This window comes from Nymphalis io, chromosome 13, assembly GCF_905147045.1.
Source record: "Nymphalis io chromosome 13, ilAglIoxx1.1, whole genome shotgun sequence".
In the NCBI taxonomy this organism is placed as follows: domain Eukaryota; kingdom Metazoa; phylum Arthropoda; class Insecta; order Lepidoptera; family Nymphalidae; genus Nymphalis; species Nymphalis io.
The window spans coordinates 5,610,508-5,630,168 of record NC_065900.1 but is presented as its reverse complement, the minus strand read 5'-3'; the positions used below and the strand labels follow the sequence as shown (position 1 = coordinate 5,630,168).

The 19,661-nt window shown below is 30.1% G+C and overlaps 1 protein-coding gene across 1 annotated transcript; it reads left to right on the top strand.

Annotated features, from left to right (window-relative positions):
* The first annotated feature begins 5,065 nt into the window (after positions 1–5,065).
* Positions 5,066–18,843, top strand: LOC126772792 (protein toll-like). Its single transcript, XM_050493371.1, has 6 exons — positions 5,066–5,226; positions 15,237–15,466; positions 15,590–16,631; positions 16,709–17,024; positions 17,105–17,260; positions 17,618–18,843. The coding sequence occupies exons 2-6, from the start codon at positions 15,331–15,333 to the stop codon at positions 18,389–18,391; spliced, it is 2,424 nt and encodes an 807-aa protein (XP_050349328.1). The 5' UTR covers positions 5,066–5,226; positions 15,237–15,330; the 3' UTR covers positions 18,392–18,843.
* The last annotated feature ends 818 nt before the right edge of the window (positions 18,844–19,661 follow it).

Here is a 19,661-nt window from a genome sequence, read left to right as displayed (position 1 = left end):
CAAAATCACGGTATCGCGTGCATTATATAATAAAGGTGGAGCCTTTATAAATAACTGTAGGTTTTATAATGTAAGTCATTGTAAAGAAGAACATATAATACAATAATTGTGTTTTTTATAGTTGAATAAAAATAAATTGGCTCTACGTGAAGAAAGTAAAAGCTATTGCTTCAGAAATTTTTCAAGCTAATGATGTACGTAAAATAAAAATTTGGTGGTCGGGCTATGTGAATTGCCCCCCATATGTTGTGCCTTCAAACATCAATACTTAGTATTGTTGTATTTTAGTTTAAAAGATGAATGAGCCAGTAAGCTGCCAGCGAACTGCAGGCACAAGGGACATAGCATCTTAGTTCCCATGATTGGTCGTGCATAGACAATGTAAGGGATGGTTAATATTTCTTACAATATATATGAGTGGTTGTGATCACTTACCATCAAGTGGCTCATTGTCCTAGATATTTTATAAAAAACTTGAGTATAAAATGAGCGCTCAATATTTATCGGCACTTATAATAAGTTTATAATAAGTTATATGCTCTATACACGTTATCTCGCCCGAACGACGATCGCGACCTTAAAACTATTAAAATTTTGAAGTGCTTAATTTGTTTGTAAATTTATTCCATGGATCATCGTTAAGAAAACATCACCTTTAAATCAGAACATATTATATAACGAAAAATTATTTGACACAAACAGTCTATTTGCAATTGTGCTCCCTTGATTAATCTCCGTGACAGTTCTCCAGCTGAGGAACAATATTCTTTTCTATTTTTTTATTTAATTTGTGCGACTTAAATATTTTACAAAAATAGAGAAATTTCGCTTTGTTGGCGGACGGGGCGGGGTTAATAACTGCATCACAGTTTTACATTACAGCAGTTATTATCGTTCACATTTTGTTTCTGTTCGATATGATGGTTTTTAAATAAAATTATTATTATTATTATAATTATTATGAGACCTTTGGCCGAACCTATTACATCAATAGACTACTACGTTCTATTCAAAACAAAAGTTGTTTTTGGCTATAAATAACAACGCTCAACGCTGGCCTTATAAATAAATCCTAAATCGATATAAAACGAAACAAGATAAACCTGGACGGTCGCGTAAATCCATATAAAACCGCGAAATGTTCGAAAATGATTTATAGTTGTCCCGATCTCGAGGCTTCGAACAAAAACAGATTATCGAAATCCCCGTAATCGGCATATCGCTCGGATTTTTGTTCCAATCTATGTATACTTTAAAAATAGACTTAGAATATTTGTGGATATTAAAAAGTGAAATATATTTGACAAAGTGCCATGATGGCAAAGTGGTTAAAATACATAAATATTAACGAAATATACAGTTACGAATCCGGGCAAGCACTAATGCTTAACTGATGTGTATAATTACAGTAACAGCCTGTTAATGTCCCACTGCTGGGCTAAGGCCTCCTCTCCCTTTTAAGGAGAAGGTTTGGAGCTTATTCCACCACGCTGCTCCAATGCGGGTTGGTAGAATACACATGTGGCAGAATTTCAATGAAATTAGACACATGCAGGTTTCATCACGATGTTTTCCTTCACCGTCAAGCACGAGATGAATTACAAACACAAATTAAGCACATGAAAATTCAGTGGTGCTTGCCCGGGTTTGAACCCACGACCATCGGTTAAGATTCACGCGTTCTAGATAGAACGCGTGAAACCACTAGGCCGTCTCGGCCATCATGTGTATAATTGTGGTTAGGAAATCTGCATGTATTGTTTAAAATTCTGCCACAACGCCACCAACCTGAATTAGAACAACGTGGTGGTTTAAACTAAGTGAGGAAAAGAGAGTTCTGTCCGGGCAGTAGGATTACAAGCATCATACAATATATTTGATAAGGCTTTCGCGACTTTATTTGTATTCAACGGACATATTTAAAATATATATAATAAAATTCTAATCTAGTCTTAGAGAGATACGTTAGCAATGTTGTTTTAATACAAATATATATATATTATATCCATTAGAGAGAAATATAAATTTAAGCTAAGCATAAAACTTGAGCAAGAATTAGATGCGATTGAATCGATTCGCCAATAGCCCGTGTTTAATAAAGCTATTGGGAAATTTTAGTCATAAATTGTGACAATGTATGTAAGCAACGGAAGTTTTGTAATTTCGCTCATTTGATACTCATATCATAAGTTGATAGACAAATTTAAATAAAAACTGACATAGTTTTTTTGCTATGTAAACATAACACTTTGTGCCGAATAAATAGCAAATGTGGCCAAAAGATATAGGAAAAACTGAATTTCCATGTTCAAAGTCGATGGAATTTTCAAAATCTCGACTTTTAAAGAACGGGTTTCTATTCATGAAATTTTTTACGAGTATATAACTTTTATTTGTTTGTCACTTACTGACTCCCAAGACAAAACGTAAAACGATATTTATAGCGTGTCAAAACAAAATTATTAAACCTATTCAATAAAATTGTATAAAAACGTATTTAGTTGCTATCTTAAATATAAAAAATATGAAAATAATGTAGATAATCCTTTATTGCTAAGCGATATGTTATATACAGTTACAGCCTGTGAATGTCCCACTGCTGGGCTAAGGCCTCCTCTCCCTATTTGAGGAGAAAGCATGGAGCTTATTCCACCACGCTGTTCCAATGCGGGTTGGTACAATATGTTATATTATTAATTATTAACCATATATATATATATATATATATATATATATATATATATATATATATATATATATATATGATTGATTATAATTAAAGAACGGAAATATGTTACCAAAATTTTTATCTTTAAGTGATTAATCTTCTTACTATTAATGGTTTTATCTACTGCCAATTTAAATTCGATAAATAATAAAATAAAAAATCGCAAGATTTGAAAATCAGCTGTATTAGTTGAAATTGTTGACTGTTGGTAAATGATTACCAGTGATATTGTTATCGCAAAAATCTTTAGTTGTTCTCATTTCACACTGGAATAGAGGAATACAGGCCAGAATAATTGATTAATAGGTAAAACGAGTAACGACCTAGACATTTCTCCAATGAGTCTTAAATATTTATTTAATATTTAAAATATATTCAGTAGCAGTTAATTGTTGTGTATGTAATGATTCATTGTGTCCTCGTAATAAAATAACATTTTTCATTCAAAGTTCATTTTCAAAAAGTAGTATTTAAATTTTAAAAGGAACTTCTTAACACGAAAAACAATGTATTACCATGTGTGGTTAAAACCATTTTTTCGAATGATATTGAATTTTTTCCCCTTCTTAAAATACAATTTTCATCCATCCATCTCTCTTGAAGATCTAAATTATGGTGAAATTATTCATAGAACACAATTTATTTATGAAAAATAAGAACAAATTTAACATATCATACGTAAATTATCTATGAAGCTATTGCAGATAATAAAAATGTACAAAGGCGAATTAAAATATGTATATTTGTATAACACTAATAAATACTAACAACCATAGTTCAATTCAATGATTACGTGTTACTTGAAGCTTTTTGATTGTCCATTCCAGATAACATAGTTGTATAAATAAATAAGACATTGGTTCAATATCAAAAATGTTCCATAAAGTTTTGGGACGGACGTGTAAATTTCATTTTCATACCTGTGTATTACGATCCTATCTGATATATCCCTGTCATAAAAGTAGGAACTCGCAAAAAATCCGTTTGGTAATAAAAAATCGAGATTGTTGCTTTGTTTGTTTCATGTATTTATTATATCCGTATTTTATCATATTTTTTTTTACAAAAACGAAAGGGAGTGTCTTTAATATTTAAATAACGATATCGAAAGGCGACAGTAAGTCGCATGACCAAGAATTTATAGCAAGAATATAACCAAATTTATAATTTTACGACGTTATTACGCGTGACCGCTAGTCCATGACATTTTAGGTCAAGGAGAGATTCGTTCGGAACCATTGAATTATTTTAATTTCAAAGCCTTGTGTGATCAGTTAAATATATTTGAGCACATCTGTCATAATAAGTGTAAGTTAATTTTAAAATATTTTTTATTTTCAATTCTAAGATATTGTAAAAGTAAATATATATATAGATTTTTGATTATTGTTTTTGTATAAAATTTTCATATATTACTCTCAAGGTCACTCACTCACTATTTACTCACTATTTACTCACTCACTATTTCTTACAATGACATTTGGATCACTGAATTTTGAATGCTATTGTGTATAGTATTTACTGACTGAGCGTCGTGCAAGCCCATCTGCCAGCGGTTATCTTACTTACAGTATATTATAAAAGTTAAATGAGCCTGTGTATTATCAAGGACATACAATTTTATATCGTATAGTTGATAGGAGTTTAAATCATATTTTTGACTTCTGTAATAAAATCACCCTATTTATTTACATTTTCATATTATCCTTATCCAGAACTTTATTTATTACCTTATTTTACATTTTCTATGAGTATATAAGACGACTTTATTCAAAAAAAAAAAAACATCGCGTTTCTATTATTTAGGGTAAAAACGGAACAAGCATTTTGAAAGATGCCCCGAGGGTTACACGGACTGAGCAAAACTTTTACTTGAGCTTTTTATGCTTCAGCGCTAGCAATCTGTCACAATTTTATATTCGCATCAATCTTTGAAACTCAGATATTTATCTTAAATAAAAGAAACAAAGACGTAAACATAAAATCTTTACAATAATATAGACTAAATTTATAAAACGAAGATTCTCGAAAATCATATTATTTTTAAATAACATTAAAAATCCATAAGCTAAAATGTAATATACGTATTAACCAAATTACGAATTGAAAGTGTGGAATTGAAATTCATTTATAATAACATGAAACAAACAGAGAGTTTTTAAATAATAGATATATATATATATGGATTATACCGTTTCTATTAAATTATATCTAACTTGACGCAAATATAAACAACTTCATTCGGTAATTTTCGTCGACAGCCGAGCGTGTCCGAATATCTTTATTTTGTTCGACGAAACGACAGTCACGTAGCGGTTCAGTCGCGTCGTAGCCACCGTAGCGGTTAAACGTCTACGTAAATTCTACGGAGAATTATCGTATCGTTCAATACCGAAGTCTATTTCGATGCTTAAGATTTATTTATAAGAAGTAATAAGAGTGTGTAAGACATTATAATATAGTGCAAGTTTAGTATCTGTGGATATGTTTTCATAAAGGTAAGTTTAATATTAGATTGCATTCTGGCAATACAAAAATATAAAACTTAATTTAATATGAAATTGAATGACGTCATACGATATTTCTTACAAACACACGTTTAAACATACAAAATTAACATCATTAAAAAATATACAAAAATATATTGTACTAATAATTATTACGGGGCTTACATTTTTTGTGATTTTCGAGTTTTGTTTAAAAAATATATAACATTTTTGTTTGAGTGTTTCAACTGTACACTAATATGTCACTTTTCTGTACTATAAATAGCGTCCCATTTTTTTATGTATTCAAATATCAAACGCAGAGATAATGCCGTTTGTTTTTCGTTTGTTCCATTTCTTTTGTGTAAAATTATTTAATTCATTGATTTCAATATTAACATCATCGATGATGACTTTACAGTAAGATTATTAACATGCTTCTTTATATGACAAATCTCTCCATCTTCATATCTTCTATTATAATGATTAATAATTCAAAATAGACTTGAAATATAATTAAAAAAACAGTTTAATTTTAAATGTTTTTTAATAAGAAAATTCTAAATAATTATCATTTTTGCCAGTGTCACTGTTCGGTATTCATTTTATACTTTTAGACGAATATATTTTATACATCAATTTATGTCTCTGATTTTGTTAATTAATTTTTTAAATTAAATCTCGAATCCATTTCATTGAAAATAATTAAAAACATCCTAAATGAATACACGGCTTAAACTATAAGCGTGCTTAGGTATATATTTATATTTATTCACTATAATTTATTACGGTTAACAAATTATTTGCTGAAATATCCAAGATTATATAACGCCTTAGTAACGGCTTAGGTAGTTTTAAATATTCAGTACCAATAATTCTGGAATGACCTTCCTCCGCCTCTGCGTACACCAATATACCTTTTTGAATTTTTGCTAATTTTTTTTAATATACTGAATTGAATTCGGTATTCATTAATTTTAAATGTGATTATATTATGTATACATATTTCCATTTTTTATTACTAAGTTTATATTGTTAGTATATAGGTTTATATAATTAAATTAGAATACTAATCGTACTTTAAGTAATATACAAAAAATTGCTTAAGGAATACAATTTAACCTTTAATTTGACTAAATAATTTTTATCTCGTTTTAGAGTTATAATGATTATATACCGTTTTAATCATTAATCTTTTTAATTTAAACGTCTAGATTGAGCACAATTTCAGTTAATCCACTTATGTTTATGTATTCAGTGTGAAATATCGAAGTACACAAAAAGTTATTAGGATAATCAAACGCAGGGGCTAGGTAGGGTATTGTCCTGAATGGACTCGAATTACATAGCATTAGGGTTCCCCGTAATTAATTACACTTCTGTTGCCGATGGGGGCGAGTTATTGTTGCTGATACGATCTATTGTTCGTATTTATTTAATTTAAAAAAAGTTTTATCTTACAAATCTCTAATTTAACTTGATTAGTTTCCAGAACATAATTGTGTCTATTAAAATTGTTTTTTTTTTTACCCGACGTTAAAAGGCGATGGTTCTTTATTCGACGCGTCTGCGTTTGAGATTTTTTTTTATACAGATAATTTTTTTTTATTTTTATAGAATAGGAAGGCGGACGAGCATATGGGCCACCTGATGGTAAGTGGTCACCAACGCTCTTAGACATTGGCATTGTAAGAAATGTCAACCATCGCTTACATATCCAATGCGCCACCAACCTTGGGAACTAAGATTTTATGTCCCTTGTGCCTGTAATTACACTGGCTCACTCACCCTTCAAACCGGAACACAACAATATCAAGTATTGCTGTTTTGCGGTAGAATATCTGATGAGTGGGTGGTACCCACCCAGACGAGCTTGCACAAAGCCCTACCACCAGTGGGGTACCATAATATGCATAAAAAGATAGTTTATGAAATAAATATGGCATATCAAATATAAAATGTACCGAGTTTTTTAAAGAAAAAGATTATTATAAATTAAATATATATATACATCTAATACATCGTATTAGATGTTTCATATTATCATATAGCGCGACGACGCATGACATGGCAACGCATCGCAACGCCAACAGTCGGTCTAACTGGCTTCATTAGATATTATACATCAAAAGCTTTCATTTTGAAATAAAATTTAAATAAACATAATAACAATTTTGAAGTATAGTTATTTTTATAATAATACAGTTTTCAGTGGATCAGCTTCCCATCCTATTTTTTTCCAGAAATGTTTTATTTATGAGTGATAACGCAGTAAATAATGTAACGAGACCTCGTAGAATGTATCGATTTGGTTATTTGCATTTCAAAAGCCCTCGTGTAGGGGAGCATTAATTCTGGCCGTCGGGTGCACGTGACATTAGGGCGCATCTGTTTTGCACCTACTGCAAATATTCACTGATTGTTTGTACTGTCATTAAGTATCACCCCCGATATTGTACGCCTTTATGGCGAAAATATATTTATAATTACAAAATACAAGGGGTCTTTTTATATAGAATTGTTTTTATTCTATAATCTTCATACATAACACTTCAAGCTAACTCAAATGCTCATACCACGATTGAATAAAACTTTAAAAAATTATTAAATAATAATAAAAAGACACGTATGATGCCAGTACATTAATATAAAATTAGTTTTCTTTGCTAATTTTCAATGCGATTTTAACTTTAGTTAAAATTATAATTTATTATAAATTTTTTATATACATATAAATACTTGTATTATAAATAAAATAGAAAACTACTAGTTTATAAAAGCATTTGTTGAAATAATAATAAACAAATGATGTGTTTAAAAACTATTTTATTTTTACCCTTAGCTACTTTACTTAGTTACTTTGGAACACTATAACCTTAAACGATTATTTCTACTACGATGACTTAGTTTTTGTAATTTTAAAATCGGATAAAACATTTAACACAAAATAAGAAACCATATTTAACCCGAGGCATGGACGTACATGTTTGTAGATAAAAACGTCTATTATTGTAAGATAGCCCATTACTTCAACAAATATTACAGAATTGTGTAAAACGGTTTAGACTTAATAAAGTCTATTAATACTAAATAGGCTCGCTAGATACATTAGAGTTTTTTTCGGGGGCAGCACTTTATCTTGTCAATTATTCTTCCGTCAAACAATCAATACTCAATGTATGATGGTTTGAAGAGTGAGTGAACTAGTGTAATTATAGTCACAATGATGTAACATCTAAGATTATAACTTTGGCATTTATGGTGTAAGTAATGATTAATTCTTTTACAGTAAATGTTGGCGAAGATGACCTTTTATAATAAGATGGCCCATTTTCCCGTCAGCTTTCCAAAAGTAAAACACTATAGTGACGTATCAGTATATTTTAATTAAATTATAAACTTTTTGCAAATTTATCCGAATTTAGATTACGGTTGCTCTCGCGTATAACTTTTGCTTAAAATAACCATTTATCATCATTTATTATTTATTTATTGCCATTGTTATTACAGTCGGGTCGTTAAGTTTTAATTTTATCCCGCAGTCATTTCCAATTGCGTCATAAAAGAGGCAGCTGTGTAAATAAATAAATAATGAATACCTCGACAGGATCAGAGTTGAAGATTTCTAATTTAATTTAAGAAATATATTTGAAATTTATTTTGCTCGTGAATTTCATATGAGTGAAATGCTTCAGTTTTCACGTGAAAGCGTTTTACCGTGTTAAATAAAGACCGGGCGCCAAAAAGCGTACGTGCCAATCACGCGTATGCGAGAGCTTTACTTTTTCATAAAATGTTATGGAAAACGAAATTAAATAAAAATCTTTATTACTTTCGTGACTTGTGGTGAGATATTTGATATGTTTTTAAATCTCATCAATTTAAACGATTAACAAACAAGCTTGATTACTTTTGGTGGATAAAATAAAATACAATAAAAGTTTTATTACTTTGTTTTGCTGTCATCTATTAAAGTATATTCCTGTATTCCTTGTTTCATACTGCATCCACCGTAACAGCCTGTGAATGTCCCACTGCTGGGCTAAAGGCCTCCTCTCCTCTTTTTGAGGAGAAGGTTTTGGAGCTTATTCCACCACGCTGCTCCAATGCGGGTTGGTAGAATTTACATGTGGCAGAACTTCAGTGAAATTAGACACATGCAGGTTTCCTCACGATGTTTTCCTTCACCGTAAAGCACGAGATGAATTATAATCACAAATTAAGCACATGAAAATTCAGTGGTGCTTGCCCGGGTTTGAACCCACGATCATCGCTTAAGATTCACGCGTTCTTACCACAGGGCCATCTCGGCTTTTTCCACAGGGCCATCTCGGCTTTTTCATAATAAAAAATAAATATTTTTATTATTTATTTAATAAAGATTAGCATTTACAACTATTTATATTTAATGTACCCAATTGTGAACGGTTTTGTTCATCCAGCCTTCAATCCCCTCGAAGATGTATTAATGAAGGTTTTCTATTTGATTAAACAAAATTACTCATATTTAAGTTTAGTAATATTATTTATAATGGAGAACGATAATCTATTTACATTACAACAACTAATAATCTGACTTTGTGCTCAATATTTACACAACAGAGACCTAAACTTATTGGTAGATTCTTATAACAACGCATATTATGCTTAAAACTAGAACTAAAGATTATTCCATTTTCTTTTTACTAAAAATAATTGAATAACTTTGTCAGAAAATCGCGACTGAGATCTCCGACAAGATAAGAGAATGCGTTTCATAACTTTCCCAGATCGTGCGGGGTAATTGCAAAAGTTTAATTATTACCATTAAGTAAGACATCGCTACTTTCTCGCCTTTTATTTCAAACTGCAAAACTTTATTAATATTACTTCTGTACCACACATAATCGCAACAAATGAGTAACTTTCTATATAGTCTTACATTGACAGGACTAACTTAAGCACCTGGGTTCAAATATCCAAAAGATTTGAGTATTACGTCAAGAAATTATCAGAAACCACCAGGAGTTAGGAAGTTGGAGGTGTTACCGTCCTCGGAAAAGAGAGAGAGTTGGTTCCTCCTGACTGGCCTTGGCCAGTCTGTGTACGGGCCTCGGGTTGCCCCCTTTACCCGGGCTATTCCTCACCGACAGATTAACCTGTTGTGTCTTTTCATTTTGGCTCGAAGGGCCAGGGTCTCAATGACCTAGTGGCTTTCTTAGTCCCTGTTAAGCTCGTTTTCTTCGGGTATTTGTCTTCTCCGGGTAACGATTGTCATCCTACCATTATAGGACAACGTAGGACGTTGACAGGTGACAGCAGGAGTTCCCGAGGTAGAGGACGCCCCTCAGGTGGTCGAGCATGCAGTGGTGCAATGCCGTGGAGGTGCCCGCACGCACTATTGACCGCTCTTCCGAACATTGTGCGCGCCGTAAGACAAAGACAAAGCCGTAGTTCTAATTTCGATTATTGTCACTAGACGGCGCTGTCTACGTCAACGCTATCCAATAAGTGAAAACAATTCGCACTAGGCACACGGGGCGTAAACTCTGTTATTGGCTGTCGTACCCGAATGTCAAAAAAGGAGACATTATTTTAGATGATATTTTTAATGCAATTAACGAATTATATTTTAATAAAATCAAAACGATGAACATGATTACTATTAACTAAATATTAAGGTGTTTCATAAATATATAAAAAGAGACAATATTGTGTGACAAAATGGCGCCTACCTCAACTATATTATATAAGCTTCGAAAATTCGAATTTTTGACGTATCAGAATTAAAGTAACGTACTTATTATAAACAACAGTATAAAGTTTTTACCGTATTAGTATACATAGCCCCATGTCACATGATATCGTATATAAATAAGCGTTACTACATTTACTAATTGTATACAAATAGATTCATTAATAATAAGAATGCCATAAAGGATCAACATAAGCAATACAAAAATGCACGACACAAAAGAAAGAAACAAGCTATGTATAATATAATGATATAAATATGAAAGTTTGAATGTCGACGGGTGAAATTTGGAATAGAGATACATAGGTTATAATCTGATTTAACACGTAAGCTATCTAAGACATGACTTACATATCCTCCATACTTTACATTTGCATACGTGGGCAAAGCCAAATAAAGAAAAATTCACAATTCTAATTCAAGTTAAACTTCTGTTGTTTATTGGTTCAGGGGAATTATGTCTTGATAATTCCACGAAACTAATTTTCATTACGGACAGTTCCAATTAGCAGGAAATTGCAGTACGCTTCTGTTAAGTGGATATGCAGTACGTGATTGTGAAGCCGTAAACCTTATTGTATTACCTCTGGCATTATGTTCTCCTGGTACGAAGAAGACTTAATGAGCTTAAGGAAATTTCGCAAACTGTGTGTTTATTACGTTTTTGAACTATTTCAATGTAATTCATAATTTTTGGTTCGTAGAATTATGTTGAAATGTAATTTATTGTAGGTAACCTTAGTGTAACATAATATTTATATTATACGTTATTATATATCGAAAATAAATGCATTGCTTTTTTAAACAAAATTTTGAAATGTTTGCGACAACAATAAAAGTAGTATCTTCTAAATTGTAAATTAAAAAATATATTTGTATGCTTATGACACCATGTACCCGGATATAATATTAATATTAACCTACATTCAGAGACAATAAAGATATTATTAATATTATGACACCAAGTCAATGCATCATCCATGTATCAAAGCATTAGGCCTATTGTTAATATTGCCCATTAGCTAAATCAAACTAGCATTGAGATTGAAATTTGAGCTAACTTTAATTTGATTTAATTTCAAATATAAAACAAAACCCTACAATAATTTTGAAATTATGGCAAATATGCTGTAATATTCTTTATATTGCTGCATATTTGCCATAATTTCAAAAATATATGTAAATAAATACAATAAGAGACAAATGTCTTAAAAATTATATAAAGTTGGTATCTTAATATTTTTTATGCCAGTAACAGCCTGTGAATGTCCCACTGTTGGATTAAGGCCTCTTCTCCCTTTTTGAGGAGAAGGGGTTGATGGAATACACATGTGGCAGCACGTCAGTGAAATTAGAGACATGCAAGTTTCCTAACGATGTTTTCTTTCACCATCAAACACGAGATGAATTATGATCACAAATTAAGCACATAAAAATTCAGTGGTGCTTGCCCGGGCTTAACCCACGATCATCAGTTAAGATTCACGCGTTCTTACCACTAGGCCATCTCACTTTAATATTTTGACAAATAAAAAAATAGAACTATGACTTAACCCATCACTCGAATTACATTTAAATATATATTACATTTTTGCATTAGCATTGTCATCTATCGATATAACATACATAATACACCAACCTAGAGAATGATTTCGGTGAAATATTTAATATATTTGATATTCCTCGGTTTACTAATAATTTCATTTTATTGGATACAGTGTTTTATAAAACAAATACCAATTCGTTGAATTGATTTTTAATTGGAACGAAACTTCGTGAAATATGCGTGACGCGTTGCTTGCATAGTTTGATTTGGTTTTATCAAAACATTTTCAGCTATTGCATTGATTTTCTATATATAAAATATTACCAATTTATCCTTTTAACAAAGGATTTGTCTGTGTCTCTACTCTGTGACAAGAATTTACTTTTATACAAATATATTCTAGTGTTTAATTATTTTAGTTATTTACTATCTTGTACAAAAAGATAAACGCTATTGTAACATTTTCTCATCCTATCCTATCCAGTTATCAGTTTCGCTATAGTAATGGAAATAGTAGTTTTCATTAACAAAAGCTACTTAGCACACTTTATTAAAAAAGTAAATGAACAAAAGACTCATCAATTATTTATTCGTAAAAATCTTTTTGTGTAATCTTAAGGTGAAATTGAAAAACATCAATCATTGTATGAAAAAAGCCTTAAAAATACATAAATCATTGCTTTAAATATTATCTCGTCCAATAACAATAAAATATCCGAGTTGAAAATAAATTCGCAGCAAATCCTACTGCAGTAAAAAATATTTTACCAATCCGTTTCCAATACATCTAGCTTCTACCGGCGGCTGTCATTGACATGCATTTTTTTCTTTCATTTAGTTAGAATCTAAATTATTGTTTAAGCTTTATATGTAATAAGATAAAATAGTTCAAAGTATCATAACTACTGATATTGTGAGTAAATATTGCTTAATATTACTTAATAATAGGGAAGCTGAAGTGTTTAAATATCAATTGCTCGATCACGCTACTATTCTAATATATTCGTTCTTCACATGATCGATTTAATTTATACGCCATATTTTATTAGAACCCATCGAACTAATCTCGTGTGTGCACTTTAAATTCTTGCGGCTTATAATATCTATTTTTATTATATTAATCCGAATTGATTCAATTGTTTCTTTATTTTTAAGATTTTAAAAAAGAAAGACGTTTACTATTTATGTAAAGAGTGTGACGCATATGTTTATTTTTAAGTATAGAACAGTTCGATGAACTGAAACTATTATTTAAAAATATTAAGAGAGGGTTTTTTAGATTATATAGTGGAAGAATAATACAATCTTTTCAATTATTCACTAAAAAATAATACTAACTAACTTTATATTTAATTTTAAATTTAAATAAGTCATTATTAGGTATATTAAAAACAAATCATATATAGAAAAGTATGTTATACGTAAATAACATATTATATGAATCACACCCTTAGTATAATAAAAGCTTTCATAATAAAAGTGTTTGTAATGCAGCTGTAATTTATTTCAGTACGTCAGTCGCATGTGCTACTCTTATTGGTTATGCGAACGAACATATAAATATATATTTTTTAATTTGTTTGTATTGTTTATAATTCGTTATTTAAAAATTAATTATTAATAAAATATCAATAAATGATGATGAATATTAAGAAAATATCAATAAATGATCAAGCATAACAAAATAATACATTATCTACAAATATTCTTAGTGTTCTTCGAAAGAACACTAAGAATTATATATTTTTTAAATTTTGGTCACTCTTTTATATTTAATAGAAAGTAATATTCAATATTATTTTTACGAAAATTTATTTATAAACAAATTATTCTTTTTCGAAGTATTTGATTCCTTCTTATATTCGCTTATCCAAGACAGTGAAATAATAGGACATTAAATCACGTTGCTATCTACGAAACAGTTCCACTGTCTTGGATGTCAGACTGTCTACCGCAATGTACTAGTAACTGTCACTACTATTGTCTTGAATGGGTTGTAATTATTTATAAACTACATTCAATGAATTATTTTTACTCAAACACACACATAATACATTTTTGTGCATGTTTATATTTTGTGCTATATATAGACATACACGTGTATATATACTTATATAAGTGTGACGCATATATACTTATAACAACACATATACTATAATATACTCATACAGATGCTTAAAACGAAGTTAACCGTATTATTAATATTCACATATTTTCATTTCTGTTATATTATTTTAAATCGTGTTTAGTATAAATAATGTAAGCTTAAAACTGGATTCTTTAAAACTGTTGTAAATCAACTCAATCAAGAAATAAATAAATTTTATTTATGAATATGAAATCTTTTATATATATTTTATTAAATCTAATCTGAATTTATAAGAAAAATATTAAATCAATAACTACAACACTTTAAAACAACAATAGAACAACATTCGATTTTCAATACAAGTTAGGATTAAACTAATATTGACGTAGTTTTATATTTGTTGAATAGCAGCAATATATTAAACAACCAGAGCAATTTAAAACGCGATTTTTATTCGCGATTGCTTGTAAACTGCGAATGGTGGATTCAATTCCATTGTTGGCAATGCCAAACAAACAAATTCAGCTGCGCATTGAAATCGACGGTTCAGCGAAAACTTGTCTGGATAAAAAAATACGATTAAATTTATATGTTTTGACAGAAATTTATAGAACTCTTCTCTCTTCTTTCTCTAACGTGAAATCTTGTTACAGTCGATGACGATGAGAACAGTACCTCAGATGCATACGTGGGATTCACTGATATAAAAATAATTTAAGCAAAGAAGAACAAATGTAATAGGAAACGATGGATTGCAAACTGATACACGTGCTAATAGTAGCACTCGTTGCTCACGTAATTAATGCGAGAGTGATGTGTCCAAGTCACCCTAACTGCGTTTGCGGCGGCACGTTTGCTGTTGAACTCAATTGCAACATCGATGGTAAGTGCACTTAAACGCTTTCAGTTCCAAATGTAGTAGCTATTGAATTACTAAGAGCCTAATGTCTTAAAGTATTGATTGGAGAACTTCTGCAGCATTTAGTTAAAACTATATATTTTTCAGGTCGTACTGTGAAAATAAATTTGCTACCGAGTACGTATATTAACATAAAATGCGAAAACGCAACCACTCTAGATTATAGCAAGCTACCAAAATGTGCCAACGAACCCAATACTTTTAAATCAGTCAGTTTTAAAGATTGCCCACTACCGGAAACATCATTTAAGGATATATTACGACAAATTGGAGTTTCAAAGACAATGTCGCTTATATTTCAAAATGCAAAGAATTTATCTGGATACTTCAATAGAAAACATTTTACAGGCTTGAAAGATTTAACAAAACTTCTTCTATCAGTTAATGGAATCACACATCTACCAGATAATCTTTTTATGGACATTAGTAATTTAACCTGGCTTAACATTCGTTGCAATAATATAAATCTATCTGAAGAATTATTTAAACCACTTGAAAGATTGGAAACCTTAGAAATAAGTCATAATCATATGACGAATATGTCATCGACTATTTTTTCTCACTTATCCTTGTTGAGAAAGCTGTCTTTGTGGCAAAGTAACGTTACATGGTTTTCTAAAGATTTCTTCACGGGTGTAGATGTGCTTGAAGAATTAGATTTAAGTTCCAACGGACTTAACGAACTACCGACGACAATTTTTAAGCCCTTAAGAAAGTTGAAGAAACTGACGTTATTTTCGAATAAGTTCTCAACGTTGCCACAAAATTTGTTTTCAACGAATGAAAAATTGGAAACCGTTATAATTCTAAACAACGATGTAAAAATTAAAACGTTACCAAAGAATATGTTTGGGAATTTATCAAATCTGAAACAAGTTTATCTTCAACGAAGTGGCGTAGAAGTTATACCGTATGATATATTTGTCAATTCTCCGCTTATAACAAATATATCATTAGCATATAATGATATAGCAGTCATCCCGGAATCAACTTTTAACGATCAAATAAACTTACTAGAACTGGATTTAAGTCACAACAGCTTAAGAAGCTTAGAGTCTAAATTGTTCTCGTCGTTAGTACGACTGGAGATATTGAATTTATGTTATAATTCCATTGAAGAAGTTTCGAGGTGAGTTTGTTAATTTTAGCAAGAATGATGCTAAAACATTTTACAACATTTCAATAAAATTTGTTTTTATCTTTCAGTGTAACATTTTCGTCTCTGTTAAGTTTGATATATTTAAATATGGAACATAATAATTTAAAAACAATATCATCAGATCTATTTAGTAGCAATAAACAAAGAATGTCTATAACCTTTGCTTATAATCGACTAGACTTTGAAAATAAAGAATTGAAAAATAATTCCTGGGCAGTAACAAGAGCATCACCTTTTGCTCATACTTATAACCTGAGGATGCTTAATTTAAGTCATAATAAATTTAAATTTTCATTTGACGACTGGTGGATTAACGGACATGAAACTTTGGATATCAGCTTTAATTCCATTCAATATATTTGGGTATGAACTGCCAAATTATTCGACAAAATTTAATACCATTTCTTAATTATATCACATTCATATGCATTATTATTTGACAGGGTAATGCAAAGTACTCAATAGAAGATGGAAAATCGAAATACGAACAATTGCTCAAAAAGCCATTAAAAGAAGTTTGGATTTCAAACAATCCTTTAAATTGCAGATGCAGAAACTTTCTTTTCATTGATTATCTTAAAGATAATTTAAAATCGAAGGTAAGATTACTTTTTGTTATTTTAAAGTAACGCATTTACTATACATGTTTGATAAAAAGTTTACTTATATACATTATTAATACTGCTTAAATCTTTAATTACGTATTCTTTAAAAAAAAACCTTACAGTAATTATACTGTAAGGTTTTTTTTATATCATTATATATAATATTTCTGTGGTATGTTTGCTTGAATTCCTCTTTAGTTCTTGTAACCTAGAAAGCAATCAATAATTTGAGTAGTAAGAAAGATATATAGTAACAAAAGAATTAAGTTAGTTTTTTTTTACAATATAGCTAATACCTTATCTATGAAAACTGCGATATATATATATATACAGTAAATTATTATGTTTTAGGTCATGGACGACACATTAATACATTGCCCTATCTGGACAAAGGAAGCTTGTTACCTAAGATTTATCATATTTATTTCAGTAGTGACTGCATCAGTGTCGCTATCAACAGTCGCTCTCATATTATACTTTATATACAAAAACCAAATAATTTCTATGATAAAACGGCGATTTAAATATTTTTCAAGACAAGATAATACTGATCAATATAAGAATATACTTATAAAATATTCCGAACATGATGAAGAATTCGTATTGAAAGAGATCTTACCAGAACTTAAAAATCACAAAAACTTCAATGTTCAACCGAAACTTGTTAAAACAAATTGCAAAGATAATTTTATAAAACATTTTACCAATGATTTGAAAGGAAGCGACACTGTTCTGATAATATTTTCCCCAAACTACTTAACATCAGCTTACAGCCACGTAAACATAAAGAAAATTCGAGGCGAAATGTTGAAAACGAAAAACACGCTTTATGTATTCACCGATATTGGCCCCGAGAATTCGATATATGCTTTCCTAAAAGAGCAACGAGATCAGCGAACAGCTATTTTGTGGAGTGACCCAAATTTCTGGAATGTTCTCATTTCCATGTTATCGAATGGCTATAAGAAAAAAGTTCGATTTTCCCCGGGAATCGATATACGTTCAAAACTAAACACATCCATTACTTCATCCAAGAGCAAGTTGGCATCGAACAGTTCATTTACAAGACTGCCGGACTGGCCGGATGTCTACGCTTCGAGTACATTTGCGCACAGTCAGGTTTAGTTACGTTATCATTTCTAGTGAGGTAAAGACTGACTTCTTCGCTACAATCAATATAAATCTCACATTTCGTAGTTTCAGATCACGATATAATTTTGTTACGATATATGTAACTTGTAAAAACGTGTTAAACTAGGATTGTAAAAGTTATTGTGTAAAATTTTTACGAAGAGGTATTTAGCGTTTATGGATTTCAAGGTCATTGTAATGTATTATTTTTAAAATATGTCTTAATAATAAGGTCAGCATCCCAATTTTCTTAAACAATGGTTTAACCTACAGCTCATAATTAACTTCAAAGAAGTGTTGCCATTGCGATATAATCAGTATTTAGTCCTTACTTTCTATTTCATATGTAAATATATTATGAGAATGTATTATGTAAACACATTTAAGTTTCAAGGAAACTGCATATGGTTAATGAGTTGTAAGCTACAGCTTAAATAAAAAAAATACTTTACTTAAGTTGTTCGTTTTATTTTTTTTACTAACAATCTTTAACAGTTCAAATATTTATCGTCCTTTCATGTAAAAGTGTTATTTTCAGACACAGTATGCTTAAAAATCCTCTGAAACAAAACGCAAGATGAGTTAACTATAAGCACTTATTTCACATACAAATGACACACACATTAGTTATTTCGGGTTTCCACGACCACGATCGTCTATTAAGAAATAAATGGCTATGAATATGAACTTTCTAGAATATGAAGTAAAAATATTATAATACTATTTTACTGACCATTGAAACTAATTATTTTAGAAACATTCATTATTTCAAAAATTGTAATATAAAACGAGAGTGAGAATATAAGCAGGTGGAAAGCAGTTGCAAAGATCAAATTAGGAGTCAGGTTTGTAAATCAAATACAATTTCAAGAGGTATAAACAAACATGTTACTCTATATGAATATTTATTCCATCTAGTTATTTGTTGTATCTATCTAGTGTAGGGACGTAAATTGACAATGAACGTATGAAGAAATTATATTTTCTTAAGCTATTCTTCCTTTTGATTAAAATAGTGATATTGAATTTGTAAACTTTTAACTATTACTAAGCTAAACCAAGCTTAAGTATAAATCGCATACTCGTTGTTTTTTAATATTATAAGTTTGTAATTGTGATATGATAAAAAGTATAATTTAAATAACACTTGAGGTTTTCAGAAATTTCCAAAGACGCTGGTTTTTAAGACAGGCTAATTGTTAAAAGTGTACGGTCTTCTCAACAAAAGAGCATTTTTTTATAAAATATAAAGGTACCACAATTT